The following is a 20,429-nucleotide window of genomic DNA, read 5'->3' as shown; positions in this document are numbered from 1 at the left end:
TAGTTTAAAAATGACTTTTTTTAATTTGTAAGTGTCAATAATGTTAGCTTTGAATCTCCTTGTTTTTTGCCAAGTTATCTCCCAGGTTTCTGAGGGAACATATTAGCTCACTGCTTCACTGGAAGGGAAAAGGTGTTGAATCTTTTAAAAAAGATGTCCTTCCCCCAAAATGTTTATTAGTTATTGTCATTGAAATGAAACATTTTAATAAAAATGAACAGAAACCATTATTTTGTTTGACTAAAAATCTCTTCTCTCTTGACATATATTCAGTAGATCTCTGGTCATAATTCTCCATAGCAGACAATACTTTATTTTTAATCCTGCCATGTTATTTTAGAAATGAAAGTAAATTTTAGGCTTTCTTTGTACATTCTAAAGAACAAGGCACAAATCCATTTTTGGCAATATGTTATACAACTACTGTTATTCTTTATATTATGTGTTATTTTAGTAAGGAATATATTCCATACAAACAACACAATCCCTTCTTTGGAAGCTTATAGGTTTATCGCCAGGATTTTCAAAACTGATTAGTGATTTTTGCATTGTTCAGTTTTTGGGAGCCTCAGAGTGCGTCTGGACTGCAGGCCGTCCCCCTCCTCCCCCCCGGGAAAAATGGCCTTTTTCCGAAAAAACTTCACTTACGTCCACACTGCTATTGCGTTCTTTTGAAAGGCTGCAGGGTTTTTACCGAAACAACGAAGAACGCCTTTTCCAAAAGAGCTCTTGCAGAAAAAGGCGTGTGGACAAGGAAAAGGGAGTTTTTCTGAAAGAAGGGACCTCCAGGAGAAAGCACAGGTGCCCCGGTGGCCACTCCATCCATAAGAATCACAGCTTACATGTGAGAGAGCGTCTAGTGAGTGTAGATGCTCTCTTTCGAAAAAGCAGATAGCTTTTTTGATGTACTTTTGAAGTGTGGATGCTCTCTTTTGGAAGAAGTTTTTTCGGAAGATCTCTTCTGAAAAAGCGTCTTTCGAAAGAAGCCTGCAGTCTGGATGTACTCCAAGTGAAATACCTTAAGACCCTGTTTTTTCTGGAAGTGCTGTGTATTCATCTTCTGACAATTAGAACCCTTAAGGTGGCTCACACTGAGTCATTATTTTCTTAAATCTTTACCTAAATAGATGATTGATTAATAGTAAAGTGGACAGAATTCTCATTTGGATTTTTAAATATTTATATTTCATTGAATTGTGTGATGCTGTAGTTTGTCTGTTTCTGTGTCTAAAATATTTTCATGTTGCCATCCTTAAATGGAAAGTTTTTCTTTGTTACGGTGCTTCTTAATTTACAGTTTGTCTTGGATTGTTTTTCTTTTCCAGAATGAACAAAGTGATGGAGAAGATGATGGCCAAACTAGAGACCATCACACGACAGATTCTGAAAATGAAGGCACCCCAAAGCAAAAAGACAGTGATTCTGAAAATGAGGACCCTCCAAATCACAATGCCAGTGATTCAGAAAATGAAGGGGCTCATGAGGTCAAAGACAGTGATTCTGATATTGAGGACCATCCAATTCATAATGTAAGTGACTCTGAAAATGAAGATGCCTTAAATCACCATGCAAGTGACTCTGAAAACGAAGAACCTCAAAAAGGCCATAATAGTGATTCTGAAAATGAGGATCCCCATAAGCATCTGAATAGTGAATCAGAAAATGAGGACCATCAAAAAGGTCATGCAAGCGACTCTGAGAATGAGGAGCCCCCGAAATATGTAGCTAGCGACTCTGAGAATGAGGAGCCCCCGAAACATGTAGCTAGCGACTCTGAGAATGAGGAGCCACCGAAACATGTAGCCAGCGACTCTGAGAACGAGGAGCCACCGAAACATGCAGCCAGCGACTCTGAGAACGAGGAGCCCCTGAAACATGCAGCCAGCGACTCTGAGAACGAGGAGCCCCCGAAACATGCAGCCAGCGACTCTGAGAACGAGGAGCCCCTGAAACATGCAGCCAGCGACTCTGAGAACGAGGCGCCCCCGAAACATGCAGCCAGCGACTCTGAGAACGAGGCGCCCCCGAAACATGCAGCCAGCGACTCTGAGAACGAGGCGCTCCCGAAACATGCAGCCAGCGACTCTGAGAACGAGGCGCCCCCGAAACATGCAGCCAGCGACTCTGAGAACGAGGCGCCCCCGAAACATGCAGCCAGCGACTCTGAGAATGAGGAGTCTCAGAAACATCCTGCAAGTGACTCTGAGAATGAAGATGTTCCTAGACTCAAACAAAAAATAGAGTCTGATGACAGTGATGCAGGGAATGGGGAAGAGGCAATGCAGAATGATTCTCGGCATTCGGATAGCGAGCAGGCAGGAAAAGGATTTCATGCATCTGACAGTGAGGAGGAAGGTCCTAAGAGACGGAAAATAGCAGATAGTGATGAAGAAGAGGAGAGAGATGAAGAGAAGGCTGTCAAGAGGAAAGCAGCTGTGTTTTCTGACAGTGAGGATGATGATAAAACACGTAAGGAAATGCTAACATCAATCAGAAGTACAGTGGAGTTCGGATTAACCGACATCCGGTAATCCGACACTCCGCTTTATCTGACCCTGCAGCTCCCGGGGACTTTGTACCCGGGAGCTGCAGGGTCGGATACAGCGCGAGCCGAAAGAACGGCCAACTTGCTGCCCCATCAGCTGTTCCCTTGCTTTCTAGGAGAAGCTGCTGCTGCTGCTGCCTGGACGCTTCCAGGTAGGAGCGGCGGTAGCAGCAGCAGTAGCAGCAGCAGCTTCCCCTAGATAGCAAGGGAACAGCTGATGCCGTTCCTGCAGGAGATGTCCCTGCAGGAGCGGCATCAGTTGTTCCCTTGCTCTCTAGGAAAAGCTGCTGCTGCTGCCGCCGCTCCTGCCTGGAAGCATCCCAGCAGCAGCAACTTCTCCTAGAGAGCAATGGAACAGCTGATGCTGCTCTGCGGGGAGACTGTATCCGACATATTCAGTAATCCGACCATGTGTTGGTCCCATTTAGGTCGGATGATAGGGACTCTACTGTATATGAAAAACAATAGTATAAAAGATAATTAGCTCTTTCTCCAAAGACCAAATTTACATTTAAACACCTGATAACTGGTAATCTGTGGCTACATATCTTGGAGAGGGATGGTATTCAGTAAATGCTTCCAAATCATTTGCTGGAAAAATAAGTTTTATTTTGCCCCCTTTGTATTGACTTGAGCTTGAACTCCACAGAAAAAGAAATGTCAGGGGGTAGCCGAGTTAGTCTGTACAGGATACACTTAAAAACAACAAGAGGTCTGGTAGCACTTTATAGACTAACAAAAAGTGTGAACTTGAATATTTTTGGTGTCAATTTTTCCCAGAGGAATTTGATGTAAGTAACTTCTTAGGGTTGACAGTGTTCTGTTTCAGATAGGCCTCCTTAGAAAGAAACCCTGTTCTACCTAGGAATAGTTGCTAGGCTGCAGTGTATATAGTTTCAGATCTATGAACTACTAAGCAGTATCCTAGCTGACATTTTTTATCATACACTTCAAGAATGATTCTACCCTGAAAAGTGGCTTTGTAAACAAAGCATCATCTTACCAAAACAGTCTGTTCCCTGTATGTATTTGGATTTGGATTTAATTATTGCCTAAACAAATTTTACTACAGGCAGTCCCCGGGTTACGTACAAGATAGGGACTGTAGGTTTGTTCTTAAGTTGAATCTGTATGTAAGTAGGAACTGGCGTCCAGATTCAGCCGCTGCTGAAACTGACCGCCAGTTCTGACTTACATACAGATTCAACTTAAGAACCCCGAGCTTCCCCAAGTCAGCTGCTGCTGAAACTGATCAGTGCTGATTCCAGGAAGCCTGGGGCAGAGCAACTCTGCCTCGGGCTTCCTGTAGTCAGCGCTGGTCAGTTTCAGCAGCAGCTGACTTGGGGACGCCTGGGGCAGAGCAGCTGGGGTGCTGCTGGGTTGCTCCAGTAGCACCGCTCCTCGGCGCTACTGGACCAACCCGGCAGCACCCCAGCTGCTCTGCCCCAGGCGTCCTGATTCAGCCACTGCTGAAACTGACCAGCAGCGGCTGAATCAGGACCTGGGGCAGAGCAGCTGGGGTGCTGCCGGGTTGGTCCAGTAGTGCCCAGAGCGGCGCTGCAGGACCAATTGGCAGCGCCCCAGCTGCTCTGCTCCAGGGTCCAAAACAAAAGCCTGGTCTTCTGGGGGGGGGGGGGCACACTAGCCGCGCACCCCCTCCCCCCCAGGAGACCAGGGACACGGGGAGCAGAGCCGCAGCAGCAGCGGGGTGCCGCTCCTCTGAGGCTTTGCTCTGGCAAAGTCTCAGAGGCGCGGGACCCCCCCGCGGCTGCGGCTTCAGTCCCGGTGCCTGTGGTCTGCTGGGGACCGTCCCCAGCAGACCACAGGCACCGGCACTGAAGCTGCAGCAGCAGGCAGGTTCCCGCGCTTCTGAGGCTTTGCTTTAGCAAAGCCTCAGAAGCGCGGGAACCCGCCCGGTGCCCCTGGTCTGCTGGAGACGGTCTCCAGCAGACCAGGGGCACCAGAGCAGCTTACGAACGGGGCTCTCTCGCCCCGGAGCTCGCAGGTAGCAATCCGCTACCTCGACCTCTGGGGCGAGAAAGCCCCGTTCGTAAGTGCGGATCCGACATAAGTCGGATCCGCGTAAGTCGGGGACTGCCTGTACTATCTGTTTGGGAATGACTACTTACAGGGAATAGGACCGAATGTGTAGCTCTGTAAATGCAAGTTCTCATATGGTAGTGAATAATGAGGTTTGCCTCTGATGACAAGAGGTGAGTTCCAATAGCAATGCGAATGTCCAGAGTGTGAACTTCAGTTCTCGTGTGTTTCAGATATTTCCACAGTTGTATTAGTAATTGCCCAGCAAAGTAATTATATATTATCCCTGCAGCATTGTGACAACTGCAGGAGAATGAGGTAGATTCCATAATAGCTTGTGTTTCACTAGGAGAACTGATCCTTGCATTCCAGTTACAGAATTTTTATTGTTGGTGATGTATGAGTGAGAGAGAATCCAACTTGACTTCTGGACTCCAAACTGAGTGTTCAAGATATGCAGAATTTCTTTTCTTGAAAATGAAGTACAGGCAGTCCCCAGGTTACATGGATCCGACTTACATCGGATCCCTACTTACAAACGGGGTGAGGCAACCCCGCACTAGCTGCTTCCCCCCAGCAGACCAGGGAGACGTGAAGCTAGCGCCCCCCCAGCAGACCAGGAAGACGCGGAGCGGCTTTTCTCAGCAGACACCTCAGCTTGAGAATAAAGGACTGAGGAAAGTGAGGTGTTGGAGAATAAAACTGAGCTCTGGACAAATGTTTGGCTAGAGTTTCCCCTACAATATGTACCAGTTCTGACTTACATACAAATTCAACTTAAGAACAAACCTACAGTCCCTATCTTATACGTAACCCGGGGACTGCCTGTAGTTTTCCCACAAGAGTAAATGAGAAACAATACATATGCAACTCCACAAAACCATTTTAAATTACTGCACTCAAAAGGGACGTTTGCTAAAAATTGTATTGTTCTCTTAATTTTTATTTCTAATTTACAAGTAACATGTGTTTTCTAGAACTATAAGAGATCAGAGAAAAGGTGGGGGTTTTTGGCAATGTGGTCACTCTGTGTGTTTGACAATACTTTGAATACACATTTTCCCAAAGCACTTTCACTGTTTTCCTTGTATAGACTCGTTTCTCTTTGTGTTGGTTTTTCATACAACTGGAGAAAGAAATAAAATTTTGAAAATAGAATGAATGGTAATACTACAAAAATTGTTAGGGGGGCTCTAGGGTAACCATAGTATCTAAAATCACTTTTACTTATTGAATTGCCTAGATTTCAAGATGACTGTCTCCCTTTAGAGATGACATGCAGAAGTGTATAAATAATTTTTAGTGAGGGTTATGTTTTAGAAATTAGTGTCAGCAATGATGTGGTTAGGAATGCCACTGTATCTGTCCAAAAAATCTTGGATAAGAAGTTACTATCCAAAAAAAGGAACTTTCCTTTTCTCTCTTGTGGCTAGAAAAACTACATGACAAAAGGTAACTAGTTGGGAGGGCCACTTATTATTGATTCAGCTTAGTCACTGTCTCTCCTCTAATATGTTTCCATGTGTTAGCAGCTGCAAAGAAAGGGCGTGCTGTCTCAGATGTGGAAGAATCTGAGAGTGATACATCAGAGAAATCTGATAAAAGAAAGAAGAATGCTATAGCATCAGATAGTGAGGAAGAAGAGAGCAAAGACAATGCTGTAAAGAAAAAGGAGGAGAAGGATCTTTTTGGGAGTGACAGTGAATCAGGGAATGATCAAGAGTAAGTAAATGTCTTTCTAAATGTGAAATCCCAAAGGGTAATGAACAGTGAGATTTGCCTCAAATGAAAAGGGATGATTCCCAATAGTAGTATGAATGTCCACACAAAGATCACTCGGGGTATGGCTACACTAGCCCCCTAGTTCGATCTAGGGAGGCTAATGAGGGCAACCGAAATTGCAAATGAAGCGCGGGATTTAAATATCCCGCGCTTCATTAGCATGTTCCTGTCCGGTCGCCATTTTAGAAATTGACTAGCGCGAAGTAACTTCCCGTGTCTACATGGTGCAGTGAAACGGGATTCTGATTTAAAACCCTAAATCGAATTAGCTGGTATTCCTCCTGCAATGAGGTTTACCAGCTAATTCGATTTAGGGCTTTAATTCGGAATCTCGTTTCACTGCACCATGTAGCCATACCCTGATATACTTCAGGTATTCACACAATTGCATCAGTAATTACCCAGCAAACATCAAGTCTAATCATTGTCATATTATTCTTTGGTTATTTGTTAGAAATGGAAAATATAAATATATTACTATTTACTTTTGTAGGAACCTAATTGCAGATATATTTGGTGAGTCTGGTGATGAAGAGGAGGAAGAATTTACAGTAAGTTTGTAAACTTAGGATAATAGATCTTGTTCAGTTTAATTATTATTAATTTTGTGTGTTAGAAGCCTAAGGAGTCCCAGTCATGGACTAGGGGCCCTATTGTGCTAGGAACTGTAAAAACAGAACAAAAAGACAGTGCTTATCCCAAAGAGTTTATAATCTTAATTATAAGCCAAGCAACTTGCAGTGGGTACAGGTAGACCAATGGGGGAGAACAATGAAAGTGAGACAGCATTGGCCAACGTGATAGCTGACCGTTGTTTTAAAAGCTTGTCTGCACCTAAAGTTAATGCTGAACAGCTGTTCTACTTTAAATTCACACTTTTATTCCAGAATAACTTTCATGTGTAGATAAGCCCTGAGTCTGTTCAGATTCATGGAGGCAGTTCATGAATTAGATGTGCTTGTCAGCCCTTGCTGTTTGGAGAGCACTGTCTGTATAAGAACCCCTATTGTAGATAGGACTAGCCTTGATTTATGACATGAAGAAGAGATCAATAAAAAGAGAATGTGGGTACCGGGTGAATTGAGAAGATGTGAGTAAATACCCAAGAATAATTCCCCCATATTGATTGCACTGTCTTTACCACCAGGGTTTTAACCAGGAGGATTTGGAAGAAGAAAAAGCCGAGGCAGGGATGAAAGAGACAGCAGATGATTCAGACTCTGATGACAACATCAAAAGAGGAAAACAGTAAGTCCATGGCAAAGGTGTTAATTTTATTTTCTCTCAGGCAACTATATATCTCCCTTCTCACCATCCAGCATGTGATTTCATGTGATAGGACTCCTCAGATAACGAGTAGGCTGCCTGCTGGCTGAGACACAAAAGGGACCATATTAAAGAAATGTATTCTGCCACCAGTTCAGCTCCTCTTTCTTCTCCTTTTCTAACCTGGTTTGTCAGTGACTTCTGAACCCATAGCGAATGGGCTGTATGCGGTTCCTGCGGATAGTAATTCCCTATTAGAAGCGGAGTGCAACTGACATCTAATCAGTTCATTCTCTGTTTTGGATGGCCCACTGGTGTGGTGATGTGCTACATCTAGGAGCATTGGAGACATAGGTGTGATATTCTATCAGTGCAGGTGATCAAATGTGGAAGGAGATACAATTAGTATATAGAATCATAGAGCTGGAAAAGACCTCAGAAGGTCATCAAGTCCAGCCCCCTGCTCTAGGCAGGACCAATCCCAACTAAATCAACCTAGCCAGGGCTTTGTCAAGCCGAGACTTAGAGATATTTCCTCTTCCTTCCCATGCTTTTGCATATTGCTACTCTAGTAACAGAGCACCACATCTGTGTTGCAGCTGCTTCAGCACAGAGCCTTTTCCCTACAAGTACAGCAAAGTGAAACGGATCCTTGTCAGTTTCATACTGCTGCTATGGGCAGGTGAGCAAAATGGGATTTATTTCCTGACTATAAACTAGAGTGCATAGGGTAAGGATCTACCTCACACGTCTCACTAATGTAGCCTTTCCAAAATTCACAGGAATCCAGTTCTATGCCACTTGTGTTAGGTCAGTCCTAGGTATCTTCTGATCAAAAGGGGCTAATACAGTTGTCTTGGTAAGGCTGACAGAAATGCGTGGTAGGGACTAGGTTAAGATACCCGCTTTCACTTGAAACTGTACAAATTTGAACTGTGGACCTTCTTTGGCTGTTTCAACAATCAAAAGGTTTTTACTGTAGATTTTGTTACTATTGGATGGGTTAGCACTCACAATCTTTGTTTACCTAGCCTCTGAGAAACCCTGCTAAATCTAACCTCACCAAGTTCACAAGCCTTTGGAATACAGTGCAAATGTTATACTTTTCTCCTTGTAAATTTGAGAGAGATGCTTAAGCCTAGTGGAAAACTGTATGTCAGAAGAACAAAGCTAATCCAGTTTTGATGAAGATTTATGTGAGACCACAGAAAAGACTTTCTCTGCCAGTTTTTCTGACTGCCTAATAGGAATATTGCCTACCTCACAAGGACATAATGAGGCTTATTCAATGTTTGTAGAGCACCTGGAGATCCTTGGATTGCGTTATAAAAGCTTGCAAAAACCATTACCTGCAGAAAAAGAAATGAAAGGGGAACATTCCTAATCTAGTTTTCAGCAAACTCTTCTCCTACATTTCAGTATGGACTTCATGTCAGATTTTGAGATGATGCTACAAAGGAAAAAGAGCATGAGTGGGAAGCGCAGACGGAACCGTGATGGTGGCACATTTATTAGTGATGCAGATGATGTCGTCAGTGCTATGATTGTTAAAATGAATGAAGCTGCAGAGGTGAGTTTTCTCGTGTGTCAGGAGTATTGGTTAAGGTCCATTTCTGCTCACTAGGAAAGTAATTGTTTTCAGTGTTATAGAAGCAATCTTATGTTCAGTAGTGGTACACTGCAAACAGCTGAAAATTTCAAAAATCTGTGAACTTTAGTATTGCATCATAGAATCCTTTCACTTACCCACATTTCAGTTTTCTCCTATTGAAAATTAGAATAAATCTGGTGCTTATGATCTAATCACTAGCAATTGTTTAGCTTTTTTACACCAGCTATGAATAGTTTTATATCTTTGCTTATTTTTACACATCCGCTACCTGAATACTCAGAATGTATTTCTTATGTTTCAGTCAATGTTAATGTTGTTATAAAAATACTTGACTATACAGCATCATTTGTGTGCTTGCTCTTCTAGACGAGCTTCTTGGGATTGAAACTTTCTTTAGTTTACCTATAACATTGCTAGTAACAGCACACCATGGTAGGTGATGGCAAGACAATATAATTATGGGAAAGGACCAGCTGATGGCGGAGCATCCTTTTTCAGGGAAAGCAGATTATGTATCTTTAGTGTATTTTTGTTGCCTTGTTTGTCTCTAAGTATCTGTAAAGTCACGCTGTAGTGTGGGTATGTGGTGGAGAGGTAAAGGTAACCCAAAGACGTTTCAGAAAAGGAATTAGGTCATTTGAAGCATGAGCAGGAGACTTTTCCAGGCTTCTGAGATGACAGAAAAGTTCATGAATTACATTGTTAAAACGAGACTGAAAGAAACAGGACATTATGAGAGGGAAATTAGGGGAGGTGAGAAATGAAGTGCAGAAAAGAGCTGTGTAGAGCCTTAATGGGGAGGACAGGTGTCTCAAATGGAGCGATAAGGTTAGAACACTGGAAAGAAGGAAGATTTTTACTTCCAGCATGTTGGATAGCCCTATGAGTAGGAAGCAGAAAAGGAAATTGTTGTACAGGTTGAAAATCTCTTAACCGGGACTCTCTTGCCCAGCAACTGGACCACGAATGTTCTGGGACGAGAGAGTCTTGAGTGGAGGGCTAGCACCTGGCAGGGCAACAGGGCTTCCAGGCAGGACTGCGGGAGCCTGGCGGAGAGGTTGCGGGGCTGCCCGGAGCAGCAGCAGGAGCCAGGCTCTGCAGCAAGAACCCGGCACGCAGAGGCAGTGGGGCTGCACAGCGTGCCACTGAGCCCAGTGCACGAAGGCAGTGAGGCTTCCTGGCACAGCAGTGGGAGCCCGGGGAGCAGAGACAGCAGGGCTGCCCAGCGTGGCAGTAGGAGCGCGGCGTGATAGCAGGAGCCGGTGCAGAGAGGTGTCGGGGCTGCCCGGTAGGGCAACAGAGACTGACGACAGTGAGGCCAGTGAGAGTGGGGGAGCCAGCTGGGAGGGCAGCGTTTGGGCCAGGACTGGAGGGGGCTGGTGGCACAGGGTCCAGAAATGACCGCCCTGGTCTGCAAAATCCCTTATCCAGGACCAGTCAGGTCCAGAGAGTGCTCCACTACTGAACATGGGGTGACCAAGATTGCAGGTCTGTTGGCTGCAGTGGGATTTATTTGACGTGTAGAGTCAGGCCCTTGTACAAGTCTTTCTAGGACCTTTGATAATAGCCCTTTGGAACTGGGACCACATCTTTCTATTTATTTTTGAAATACCCAAGCACATGTCTGGGTGGTGGTAAATTAGTAATATAATGTGAAGTGCTTTGCTCAATACTTAGGTTAAAAATTAGGTCTTTGCATGCATTTTACATAGAATGCACCTGTTGTCATGTTTTCTGTGTTCTTGATGCTTACGTTTTATATAACTAAAGTATTATTTGAGTAAGGACTTTTGTGTCCTTTATTAAATAGCTCTAGAGATTGGCTACCCCATGTATATTGTGCAGAACTTTTATAAAACTCTAAATATGATTCTGGAATTACAATAGAATTGAAGCAGAAAAAGTGACCCAGTGTATTGGGAAGCTCCCCATTTACATTTACCATTTTGTAAAGAAAATGCTAACTAAGTTTGAGACTGCTGCCGGACATCTTTCCTTAAAGCAGGTTTTAGTGCCACATCATATATATAAAAGCGACGAGGAGTCCTGTGGCACCTTATAGACTAACTGAAGTGTAGGAGCATAAGCTTTCGTGGGCAAAGACCCACTTCGTCAGATGCATGCATCTGACAAAGTGGGTCTTTGCCCACGAAAGCTTATGCTCCTACACTTCAGTTAGTCTATAAGGTGCCACAGGACTCCTCGTCGCTTTTGCAGATTCAGACTAACACGGCTACCCCTCTGATACTTGACATCATATATATAGTAGCCCAATGTCTATACGAGTTGGCTCTAGGGGGCACCGTTACCTCCCACTGTGGCGCTTGGCTGACTTCGGCTGAGCGGTGCAGAAGTCAGCCGAGCGCCACGGTGGGAGGCAAAAGGGGGGCATGACAGCGGCTGCAGGCCCTGCCCCCTGGCCGTGAACATCACCACTCTGCCCCCCTTGCCGAGTGCCACGGTGGGAGGTGAAGAGTGGCGGGGCGGTGATGTACACGCCCAGGGAGTGGGGCCTGGACGAGCGTGCATCCCTGACCGAGACACAGGAGAGTGGAGAGAGAGTGAGAGGCAGGAGGAGAAGGAGAAAAGAAAGGGAGAGTAAGAGGCAGGAGGGGGAGAAGAGAAAGAGACGGAGAGAGAGGCAGAAGGCTCAGGAGAGAAGACGGACGTGGAGGAGAGACTTGAAAATCCCGTCTTATAACGAGCTAATTCGCTACTGAAAGTAAGAGTTGCTCCACAAGCAGGTGTTTGGATACCTCCCAATTAGTTAATTCCAGGGTTTATATAGTTTCCCAGACAGCCATTCTACTGCAAGACAGACTGTTTTTATTGTGAATGTTTTAAGAGCAGGGGTTTATTACTACTCTCCTCATCTTTTGGATGACTTATTTTGAAACTCTCTCTTCATGAACTCCCCACAGGAAGATAGACAGCTGAATACCCAGAAGAAACCAGCGCTAAAAAAGCTAACTTTGCTACCAACTGTAGTTATGCACCTTAAAAAGTAAGTGTTTGATTCTCCCCATTATTTATTCTCCTGGGGAATATTGGGAAGGCTACATACAGTAACCGTCTGGTGATGCTCACAGCGTGCAAATGTTGTACCAAATAAAAGCAAGCAGGATCTTATGAGGGGGATAAGGCAAAAAGCCAAATTTATTGTAAAGATAATAATAAAAAAATAAAGAAAAGATAGAAGCAAACAACGTTGTTTAACTACTTAACCCTTATACATATAAACATTCATTCATCCATTCATTCAGGTTCTGTGTATTGTTATAGTTACCAGCCTGGAAGTTGCTTGTGACAGAATACTGGCCAGGTATTCTGTACACAAGTGATGGTAGTGGGGAGCGAAGTCCTGATCAGATGCGCATCTGAAGCTCCTGGTAGGCTGGCAGCAGAACCTTGGACTCTTGATTCCATAGTTTTTTAGTCCAGTTCTTATAGGAATTTTTTCCTATGCCAGTCTATGGAAATTGCTACATCATGCTGATGTCTCCAGGGTGGCTGCCAGGTGCTCATCAGTGATCTCATCGGGTGGACCTCCAGTACTTGGTTTTCTCCACTTGACACCTTTTGGTTGCACTGGCACCTGACGCCTTCTTCAGCCTTTTGTTGCTGTATTCTCAGGCTGGCACCTCTCAGAACCATTCATTCATCGTCCAAGCACTCTCTCTCTCTCTTACATACATTCCCTAATTAATGTTTCCCATACAGTACTTTGTATAAGAATAAAAGTTGTAGTTACAAAAGTTTCTGGGTGGTATTGCTTAAAACATTCTCTGAACGTTGTCAATTATGTAACAATGCCCTTAGTCAATTACAGGGCTTGGCTCCCATAGCAGAGTTAGTGCCTTGACAATGCATTGTTACAATGTATCTCTGCAGTGTCAATTTCAAGCAGCCCCTTGATTATATTCTTAACAGTTCTAAGTTACATGACCTAATACATTATATTCTAAAGGGGCAATAATAATAATAAATCTAAACATTTAACAATCTTAACAAATAATAATAATAAGAATTAATAATAAATCTAAACACTTTAAGTTGTGGGGAACAAATTATGGGGAGTCACTTCCATTTGGAGGAATCATTTTCAATACATTAATATGTTATCCCTACACAAAAACGCCCAGATTAATTTCCATTCCACTACAAAGTGCTAAAGTTTAGGTGGCTTCCCAAAAAGACAATTTTTTAAATGATCCCTTATTTTGAAATGAATTAAAATACTTTGTCATGCCGAAGGTACAGTGTATAGAAAACATGTGCTGCGAAGTATTGGCTGCCATCTGTGCTGAGATTGATAGCTTTGATTTTGGTCAGCAGTTTGAGAAGTTTAATAGAACTCAGTTGCTGTTTGGAACAAGTATTTCCGTTAGGTCAGTAGCTTATGCTGTAAGTGCTGAGGTAAGAGAAGATGAAAGCGGTTCTATCCCTGCATTCGGAAGCCATTATAGAGCGATGTCTGCTTTGCAGAAACCAAGACCAAGGGCCAAGTCTCATAAGTGGATGTGTCTGTGCAGCAAGAGGAGGTCTTTTTTTGGAACTTGCGTTCACCAGTTCTCTGAAGCGAGACAGAGCTGTTCCTGAAAGTCTGACCTTTTTCATTCTACATTTTCCAGACAGGACCTTAAGGAAACTTTCATTGACAGTGGTGTGATGTCGGCCATCAAAGAGTGGCTTTCCCCTCTTCCGGATCGGAGTCTGCCAGCACTAAAGATCCGCGAGGAACTCTTGAAGATTCTGCAAGAGGTTAGAAGCTGATGCCTAGCTGTGTGCCTCGGACTGGCTTGCATCCTGTAGGCTGACTCTTAGTGAGGAGCCTCTATGAACTTTTAACCTGGCGTGTGCAGGTAGTGAGATGTGGTATGGGAGACTGCTCTCAACTGGTCATAGTGGTGAGGCAGAGGGGAGGAGCAAAGTCTGAAACAAATGTCTGCTTTAGGAATAGCCTCTTATCTTACTTAAATGTGCCTCGCTGGCTGAACAAAGCTTGGCATGAGGGCAACTTGGAAACTTCAGTTCCTAGATCTGGATCATCATTATTAATTTTTCCCTTATTTACCCTATTAACCAAATAATTATGCGAATCCCTGGCTGTAGCACTGAAAGAAATATCCCGTTGGCCCACATGCGCACACTCCCTCACACTGTTTGGGTGCTACCGACAGTTCTAGCTCTGTATGCATATTGGACCTGAGCTGCTCTGTCAGCCAGATTCCCTCCCTGCTCTCTCACTGTGACTGGTCATTTTATTTCCTGTTGGGTATATGCAGAAAATGAAAGTGCTGGTGTAATTAGACTTTCTGTGTAGCAATGTAGAAATGAATCTTCTCTTACAGGTTTGTAAGCCAGCTTTAATTACTACCAAGAAGGTACCAGAATTGGGCTGGAATTTAATACCTATTCAAAGCCAAAGTTCTGATATACAGTTTTAGCCAAATTTGTTAAATACCTGTTTGGAAACATAATCTCTAGAAGGTGCTATTTTCACACTAGAACCGTGGTTCTCAAACTTTTAGGCCCACAGCCATCCTGCTCAATGCAGACCTTTCCACAGACCACCAGCCAACCACTCCTGATGACAAAGTGGGTGCAAGATGGGGTGGGAATGCTGGCTGTGGCTGGGAGGTGGGATGCAAGAGTGGGTTGAAGGTAGGGGAACCTGGGTGGCAGGTAAGAGTACAGTTGAAGACTGAGGGTGGGAGCGGCTGGGTAGGGGAGAGGACTGAGCCCATGGGTTGCTAGTGATCTGTGGACCACACTTTGAGAACCACTGCCCTAGAATGCCTGGGAATGGCCTGCTAACTTGCCACTCTCCCTAATCATTGTTACTGTTTCTCCCAATGCCTTAAGCTAAGATGGGAGTTTCCAGTGCACTTTGCTCCCTTCTTGTCCGTTTCTTCTCTCCTTATGGCCAGTTTGTCCCCCTAACTGGCTCCTTGGAGACCAAAGTTGCCTGTTTGTGTCTTTACCCTCCTACCCTCTACAGGCTCAGGCACCCTGGAAGACAGCAGCTTTAAGACACGACTATGGTCTGTGACAAAACTATTTGCCTGACTACTTGCTTTTATGATCTGTATTTTCAAGAGATCTTTCTGTCACTGTCAACAAACTATTGATTCAAAGCCAGATTATCTGATCATGGTCACTAATAGAAACAAAAGAGTTATTTTCTTTTAGGAACTTTAGACCATTTTATATTTAAGAAACGAAGTTAATATTTGTAAGAAGAATTGTCAGGTTCGTGAACATGTCAGATGTTTAGAAATAAGAATAACAACCTTCAGCTGTTTAGAGGTGGAGTGAAATTTCAACACAGCTGTTTGATTTTAAAAGATCTCTGGAGTGCTCTTATAGTCATGATGAAAATAGCAAGCTAACAGAATATAAACGGTTTGGTTAGGCTCGCTGTTGGGCTCGGTTTTTCTAAACATCTGGCGCTAAATGCAGTCAGATGTTGTTCATGGTTTGCGTGTTTTTCTGTCCTCCAGCTGCCTAGTGTGAGCCAAGAGACACTGAAGCACAGTGGGATTGGGCGAGCTGTGATGTATCTCTACAAACACCCCAAGGAGTCAAGACCTAACAAGGACATGGCAGGGAAGCTAATAAGTATGTAAACCTCCCCTAAAACACTGTCTTGCTCACAGAGGTTTAATTTCTGTTTCTTCCATACACTGATTTTCTGTTCTGTTCAGAGTTCTGACAAGACATTGTATTTGGTGTCGTTCGCTGCAGAACTGCATATAAAAACTGCAGAATTGCATGTAGTAGTCTGCATGGAGCAGAACACAAATACATTCTCTGTGAAATCACACTTGCTATGAGATGCTGTAATTCCTCGACATTCATGACACTAAATGATTCTTCGTGGGTTCTGTAGATGGGCAACATCCTGAAATGTGAAAATACAAGAGAAAATTGGACATTGTCCAGAATTAAGGCAGATTCTGCTATTAGTAATCAGTGAGAAGGGATGCCTAAAAGGAACAAATCCCCTTTAGAATATAGTCAGTTGGATTTTAAGTCACCTTGACCTGACACACGTAGGACACTGAGGCCTTGTCTATGCTACCAAGTTTTGTCGACAAAACATACATTGACACCCAAAAATCAACAAAACCAAAATCAGGAGAAGGTTTTCACACTTGCTCCCTCTGGTAGATCGTGTTCACGTCGTGGGTGCCATGAGTAATGAACTCGGGGTAGATATCCCACGTCGTGTGGTCAAGAAGGCAGAGCTGATCCCTGACGCTTGGGATTCCCTCCGAGTTCTCCCACAGCCACCTCACCTGCCTGCAGGGGGCATCGTGAGGGTTGTCCAAGCAGTGCAGCAGTATCTCTGCTCTCCCCCCGTGACACAGTCTGTCTGCCCCTGTGTTCCTCGTGCAGGGCAGAGCAGGAGCATTCCGAGGGCTTGCTCTGCTCCCCAAATGGAGCAGCACACTCAGCTCTGAGACACTTCCCTGAGCTCTGCCTGCAGGGCAGCAGAGATCAAAACACCGCACAGAGCTATGAGGGCAGGCACGGTGGGGTACTGGCAGAAAGCAGGTCTGTCCACAAAACAAACAGCAGTGGCTGTGCTGGCTCTTTGGCAACGATAGTCTCTTGGAGGGTGGAAACTGGGCATTTTTCCAGGCAAAGTTGCATTGCAGTGTGAAGGCTCACCCCGTTGTGTTGCTAATAGATTGTCTTGGGCAACAAAACTCAGCAGTGTAGCCAAGGCCTGAAAGTGGTTAACTGTATTGGTTACAAGGCCACTTGCCTGAACCTGCTGCAAGTTGTATTTAGGCCCATTGAAGCTTTCTGAAGAGAAAATGTACATGCCCAGTGACACTGTTTCTGCACTGAAATGTTTCTCTTTACAGATGAATGGTCTCGCCCCATCTTTGGCCTTACCTCAAACTACAAAGGAATGACAAGGGAGGAAAGGGAGCAGAGGGATCTGGAGCAGATGCCTCAGCGAAGGAGATTGAGCAGGTAGGAGTTGCAAACGCAGAGAAACAAGAACGTTGTGAATCTGAGACTGTTTCGGAAGCCTGACCAATATGGTAGTTCTGCTAATTTACTGATAAAGTGTTAGGGAAAATCTGCAGACTTCCCCTACACCCTGCTCTTTCCTAGTTCAGATGGCAGTCCTCTTTACCTGTGTCCATTTGAACACGTGTTGCCAAATTTTCATTGGCTCATGAATGGAGATTTTCCTTTCTAAATTTGGGGCCCTCCTGACTGACTGCTCTTGCCACATGAAGCCCCATGTGTGATGGGAGTCAAGTCTCTGTTGTTGTAATCTATGTAGAAAGTCTGTTCCTTTCTCTGATGCAGACAGGCATGGTAATGGCTCTTACCACTGTCACAACCAGGAATCCCGTTCAGGTTAACTCCTGTAATGTGCTGCTACATCACTGTACTTGAAATTCACCCAGGTAGTTGCTCCCTTGTCCCTAGTGAGCAGTAGTTGAGTTGGTTATGCCTGCCCTCCATGATCCGGACCGAGTGCCAGTATGCCAAAGGAAATAGTCAAGGGTTTAGTGTTGGTCCCTTTTTTGGAGTAAATTTGCCCAGGAGTTATGTGGTTTGCCCTTGTAGCACTCCTTGAGTTCACTGATGTAGCTCCTTAGCCATCTTTATAAACTCACAAAAATACTTTGTGTCAGGGTGGAGAGAGGCTGCTGTCTTTGTCTTAATGTATTTATCTGCAGCTGTACCATTCTGCTTTGTCTGTACAGCTCTGGTGGCCAGACCCCTCGCAGAGATCTGGAGAAGGTGCTAACAGGAGAAGAAAAGTAAGTTCACTCCTCCCTCCCCCCCCCCCCCCCCCCCAAAGCATCCTAGCAATGATAAGACTGTAGGCTCTTTCACTGCAGCTCTGTGTAATGGAAATGCAGATGCTTGACGTGGTGGTGCTTTGTGTTTTAAAAAGGGATCGAAAACAGCTGATTGAAGGCACCGTGATTGTATCTCTGCGAGAGTGATCTGTTGAACATAACTAGAGGTCCAGTGGCAACTGAGAGACTCACCGATTTATTTACCCACGAAAGCTTGTGCCCTAATAAATCGGTTAGTCTCTCAGGTGCTGCAGGACTACTCGTTGTTTGTGCAGATGCAGATTAACATGGCTCCCCCCTCAGACTGTTTAACATACTTGCTTTTGTTCCCCAGAGCTCTTCGACCTGGTGATCCTGGATTCTGTGCTCGTGCAAGGGTTCCAATGCCCTCCAACAAGGATTATGTGGTCAGACCCAAGTGGAATGTGGAAATGGAATCTTCCAGGGTAAGCCAGAGAGCAAAGGGAAGAAATTAGTCTCTTATGCTCATCCTGTATCTAGAAACTCTGTGGTTAAGACTGAGAATCAGTTGATCCTTTAATCATAGAATCCGGGGACTGGATGAGACCTCGGCGGGTCATCAAGTCCAGCCCCCTGCCCAAAGCAGGACCAACCCCAACTAAATCATCCCAGCCAGGGCTTTGTCAAGCCGGGACTTAAAAACCTCTAGGAATGGAGATTCCAGCCCCTCCTTAGGGAACCCATTCCAGTGCTTCACCACCCTCCTAGTGAAATAGTTTTTCCTAATATCCCACCTAGACCTCTCCCACTGTAACTTGAGACCATTGCTCCTTGTTCTGCCATCTGAGAACAGCCTCTCTCCATCCTCTTTGGAACCTCCCTTCAGGAAGTTGAAGGCTGCTATCAAATCCCCCCTCACTCTTCTCTTCTGCAGACTAAATAAGCCCAAATCCCTCAGCGTCTCCTCACTGTTCTGTTGCTTCAAGTGCCGTTGGCCGTGGTGTACCACCTTATTGTTGTGCCTATTGTAGTTTAAGGGACTGTAAGTCCTCACAAATGGACTCTCTAAACTAGGGGTGTGGAACCTTTTTTGGGTCGGGGCCACTGACCCACAGAAAAATCAGTTGGGGGACACACAAGTGAGAAGCAAAAAAAAAAAAGCTTGCTGCTGACTGCGAAGGACACTCCCCACGTTCTCCTCACACATCAGAGCCTAGGTGAGCCCAGCCTAGGAGATTTTGTGTGTTCCAGCCCCATGGTGGGAGGGGCTAGAGCGCCAGCACAGGCTCCCCAGTGCTGGGGGGGACCTGAGCTTCAGGGGCTGGATCCAGGCAAGCTGGGGGCTGCCTCTGGCCCCCAGGCGTGAGGTTCCTCACCCCTGCTTATAAACCCTATTAAATGGTTCCTTATCGCCTAGAACATCAAATGAAAGTCAATAATTGACACAGAGGAACAGCTATTTATATCAAGGTTAAGGCTTTGACTGCAAACCTGTTGCTGTACCAGGGTAGTCAATGGGCAGTCCATGGGACAAATCTAGACTGGCAGATGCTTTTGAATTGACCTTTTTATTTACTTATATTAAAAAATTATTTTCACTGGCCTCTGGACCTTGATTATACCTTGACCAAGAAATTTTTGCGTTGACAGAAAATAATTGACTACTCCTGCAGACTATCTTGCAGTCTCTTACTGTAACTCCTCTTACCCATCCCAAGTTTTAGTATCATGGCCTTCCTGTTGGCTTTCCCAGACCTGTGAAGAATCAAATACTTGGTCAATATTAGCTTTCACCACTAACTGAGGTCCATATATTTCACCTTGGTTAATCCATTAATCATGTGCAGTTTCATTTCATTCATAGAGAAGTCAGTATCTTCAGATGGCAAATCAAAAGTAAGTCGAAGGATCATTAAATTCTGCTGTCGTCATTTTTCCTTTTCATTAATTGACATGATGTTTCTAGCTCGGAACAGTTAAAAAGGGGCTTAGTCGCTTGGAAAAGCACAAGAGACGATTTGCTGAACAGAAACGACTTAGCAAAGTGCATCGGGCCATCAAGTTCAGCATTGAAGGCAACAGGATGCCCCTGTAGCTCTGACACTCTGCCTTCCCTGAGTTTTAGAGGTATCTTGTGAGGGAGGTGTGAACAGTGCATGTGCTTCAGCTGGCAGATTCAATGAACGTAGTGTGAATTCACTAACCTGCACGTATGAGGCTCGTCTCTTTTAATCTCTCTAATAGCTGTACTGTGTCCTGCAGGGAAAATTGATGCAGAAAATAATCTGATGTAGCACATAACTTCTGCAATGATCCTGCCACGGTAGCTTTCACATGCCCTTACGGCAGGTATTATTTAAAATACCCATCTTCAAAAATACCTTTT

General features: G+C 44.6%; 1 protein-coding gene and 1 long non-coding RNA gene across 5 annotated transcripts in view; one reads left to right on the top strand and one right to left on the bottom strand.

The window, feature by feature from the left end:
* Window positions 1-20,429, top strand: part of IWS1 (interacts with SUPT6H, CTD assembly factor 1) — a 33,009-nt gene that overhangs the window by 10,836 nt on the left and 1,744 nt on the right. Inside the window, exons 3-14 of one of the 4 annotated variants that reach the window (XM_075937433.1) lie at window positions 1,326-2,469; window positions 6,118-6,307; window positions 6,861-6,918; window positions 7,515-7,615; window positions 9,053-9,203; window positions 12,167-12,249; window positions 13,877-14,006; window positions 15,749-15,866; window positions 17,123-17,234; window positions 17,984-18,040; window positions 18,417-18,528; window positions 20,010-20,170. In XM_075937433.1, coding sequence (XP_075793548.1) covers window positions 1,326-2,469; window positions 6,118-6,307; window positions 6,861-6,918; window positions 7,515-7,615; window positions 9,053-9,203; window positions 12,167-12,249; window positions 13,877-14,006; window positions 15,749-15,866; window positions 17,123-17,234; window positions 17,984-18,040; window positions 18,417-18,528; window positions 20,010-20,138 — 2,385 coding nt within the window. In that variant the 3' untranslated portion in view covers window positions 20,139-20,170. Of the gene's footprint in view, window positions 1-1,325; window positions 2,470-6,114; window positions 6,308-6,860; window positions 6,919-7,514; window positions 7,616-9,052; window positions 9,204-12,166; window positions 12,250-13,876; window positions 14,007-15,748; window positions 15,867-17,122; window positions 17,235-17,983; window positions 18,041-18,416; window positions 18,529-20,009; window positions 20,171-20,429 lie in introns of all 4 variants that reach the window. The other 3 variants (XM_075937432.1, XM_075937431.1, XM_075937430.1) reach the window with 3 other exon arrangements.
* On the bottom strand, window positions 15,893-18,462 carry LOC142830735 (uncharacterized). The gene is made up of 2 exons (XR_012906187.1): window positions 18,400-18,462; window positions 15,893-16,149 (listed from the first exon to the last, which is right to left on the bottom strand). It is a non-coding gene; the product is annotated as an uncharacterized LOC142830735 (long non-coding RNA).

Source organism: Pelodiscus sinensis, chromosome 10 (genome assembly GCF_049634645.1).
Source record: "Pelodiscus sinensis isolate JC-2024 chromosome 10, ASM4963464v1, whole genome shotgun sequence".
Classification (NCBI taxonomy): domain Eukaryota; kingdom Metazoa; phylum Chordata; order Testudines; family Trionychidae; genus Pelodiscus; species Pelodiscus sinensis.
This window is presented reverse-complemented; position numbering and strand designations above follow the sequence as displayed.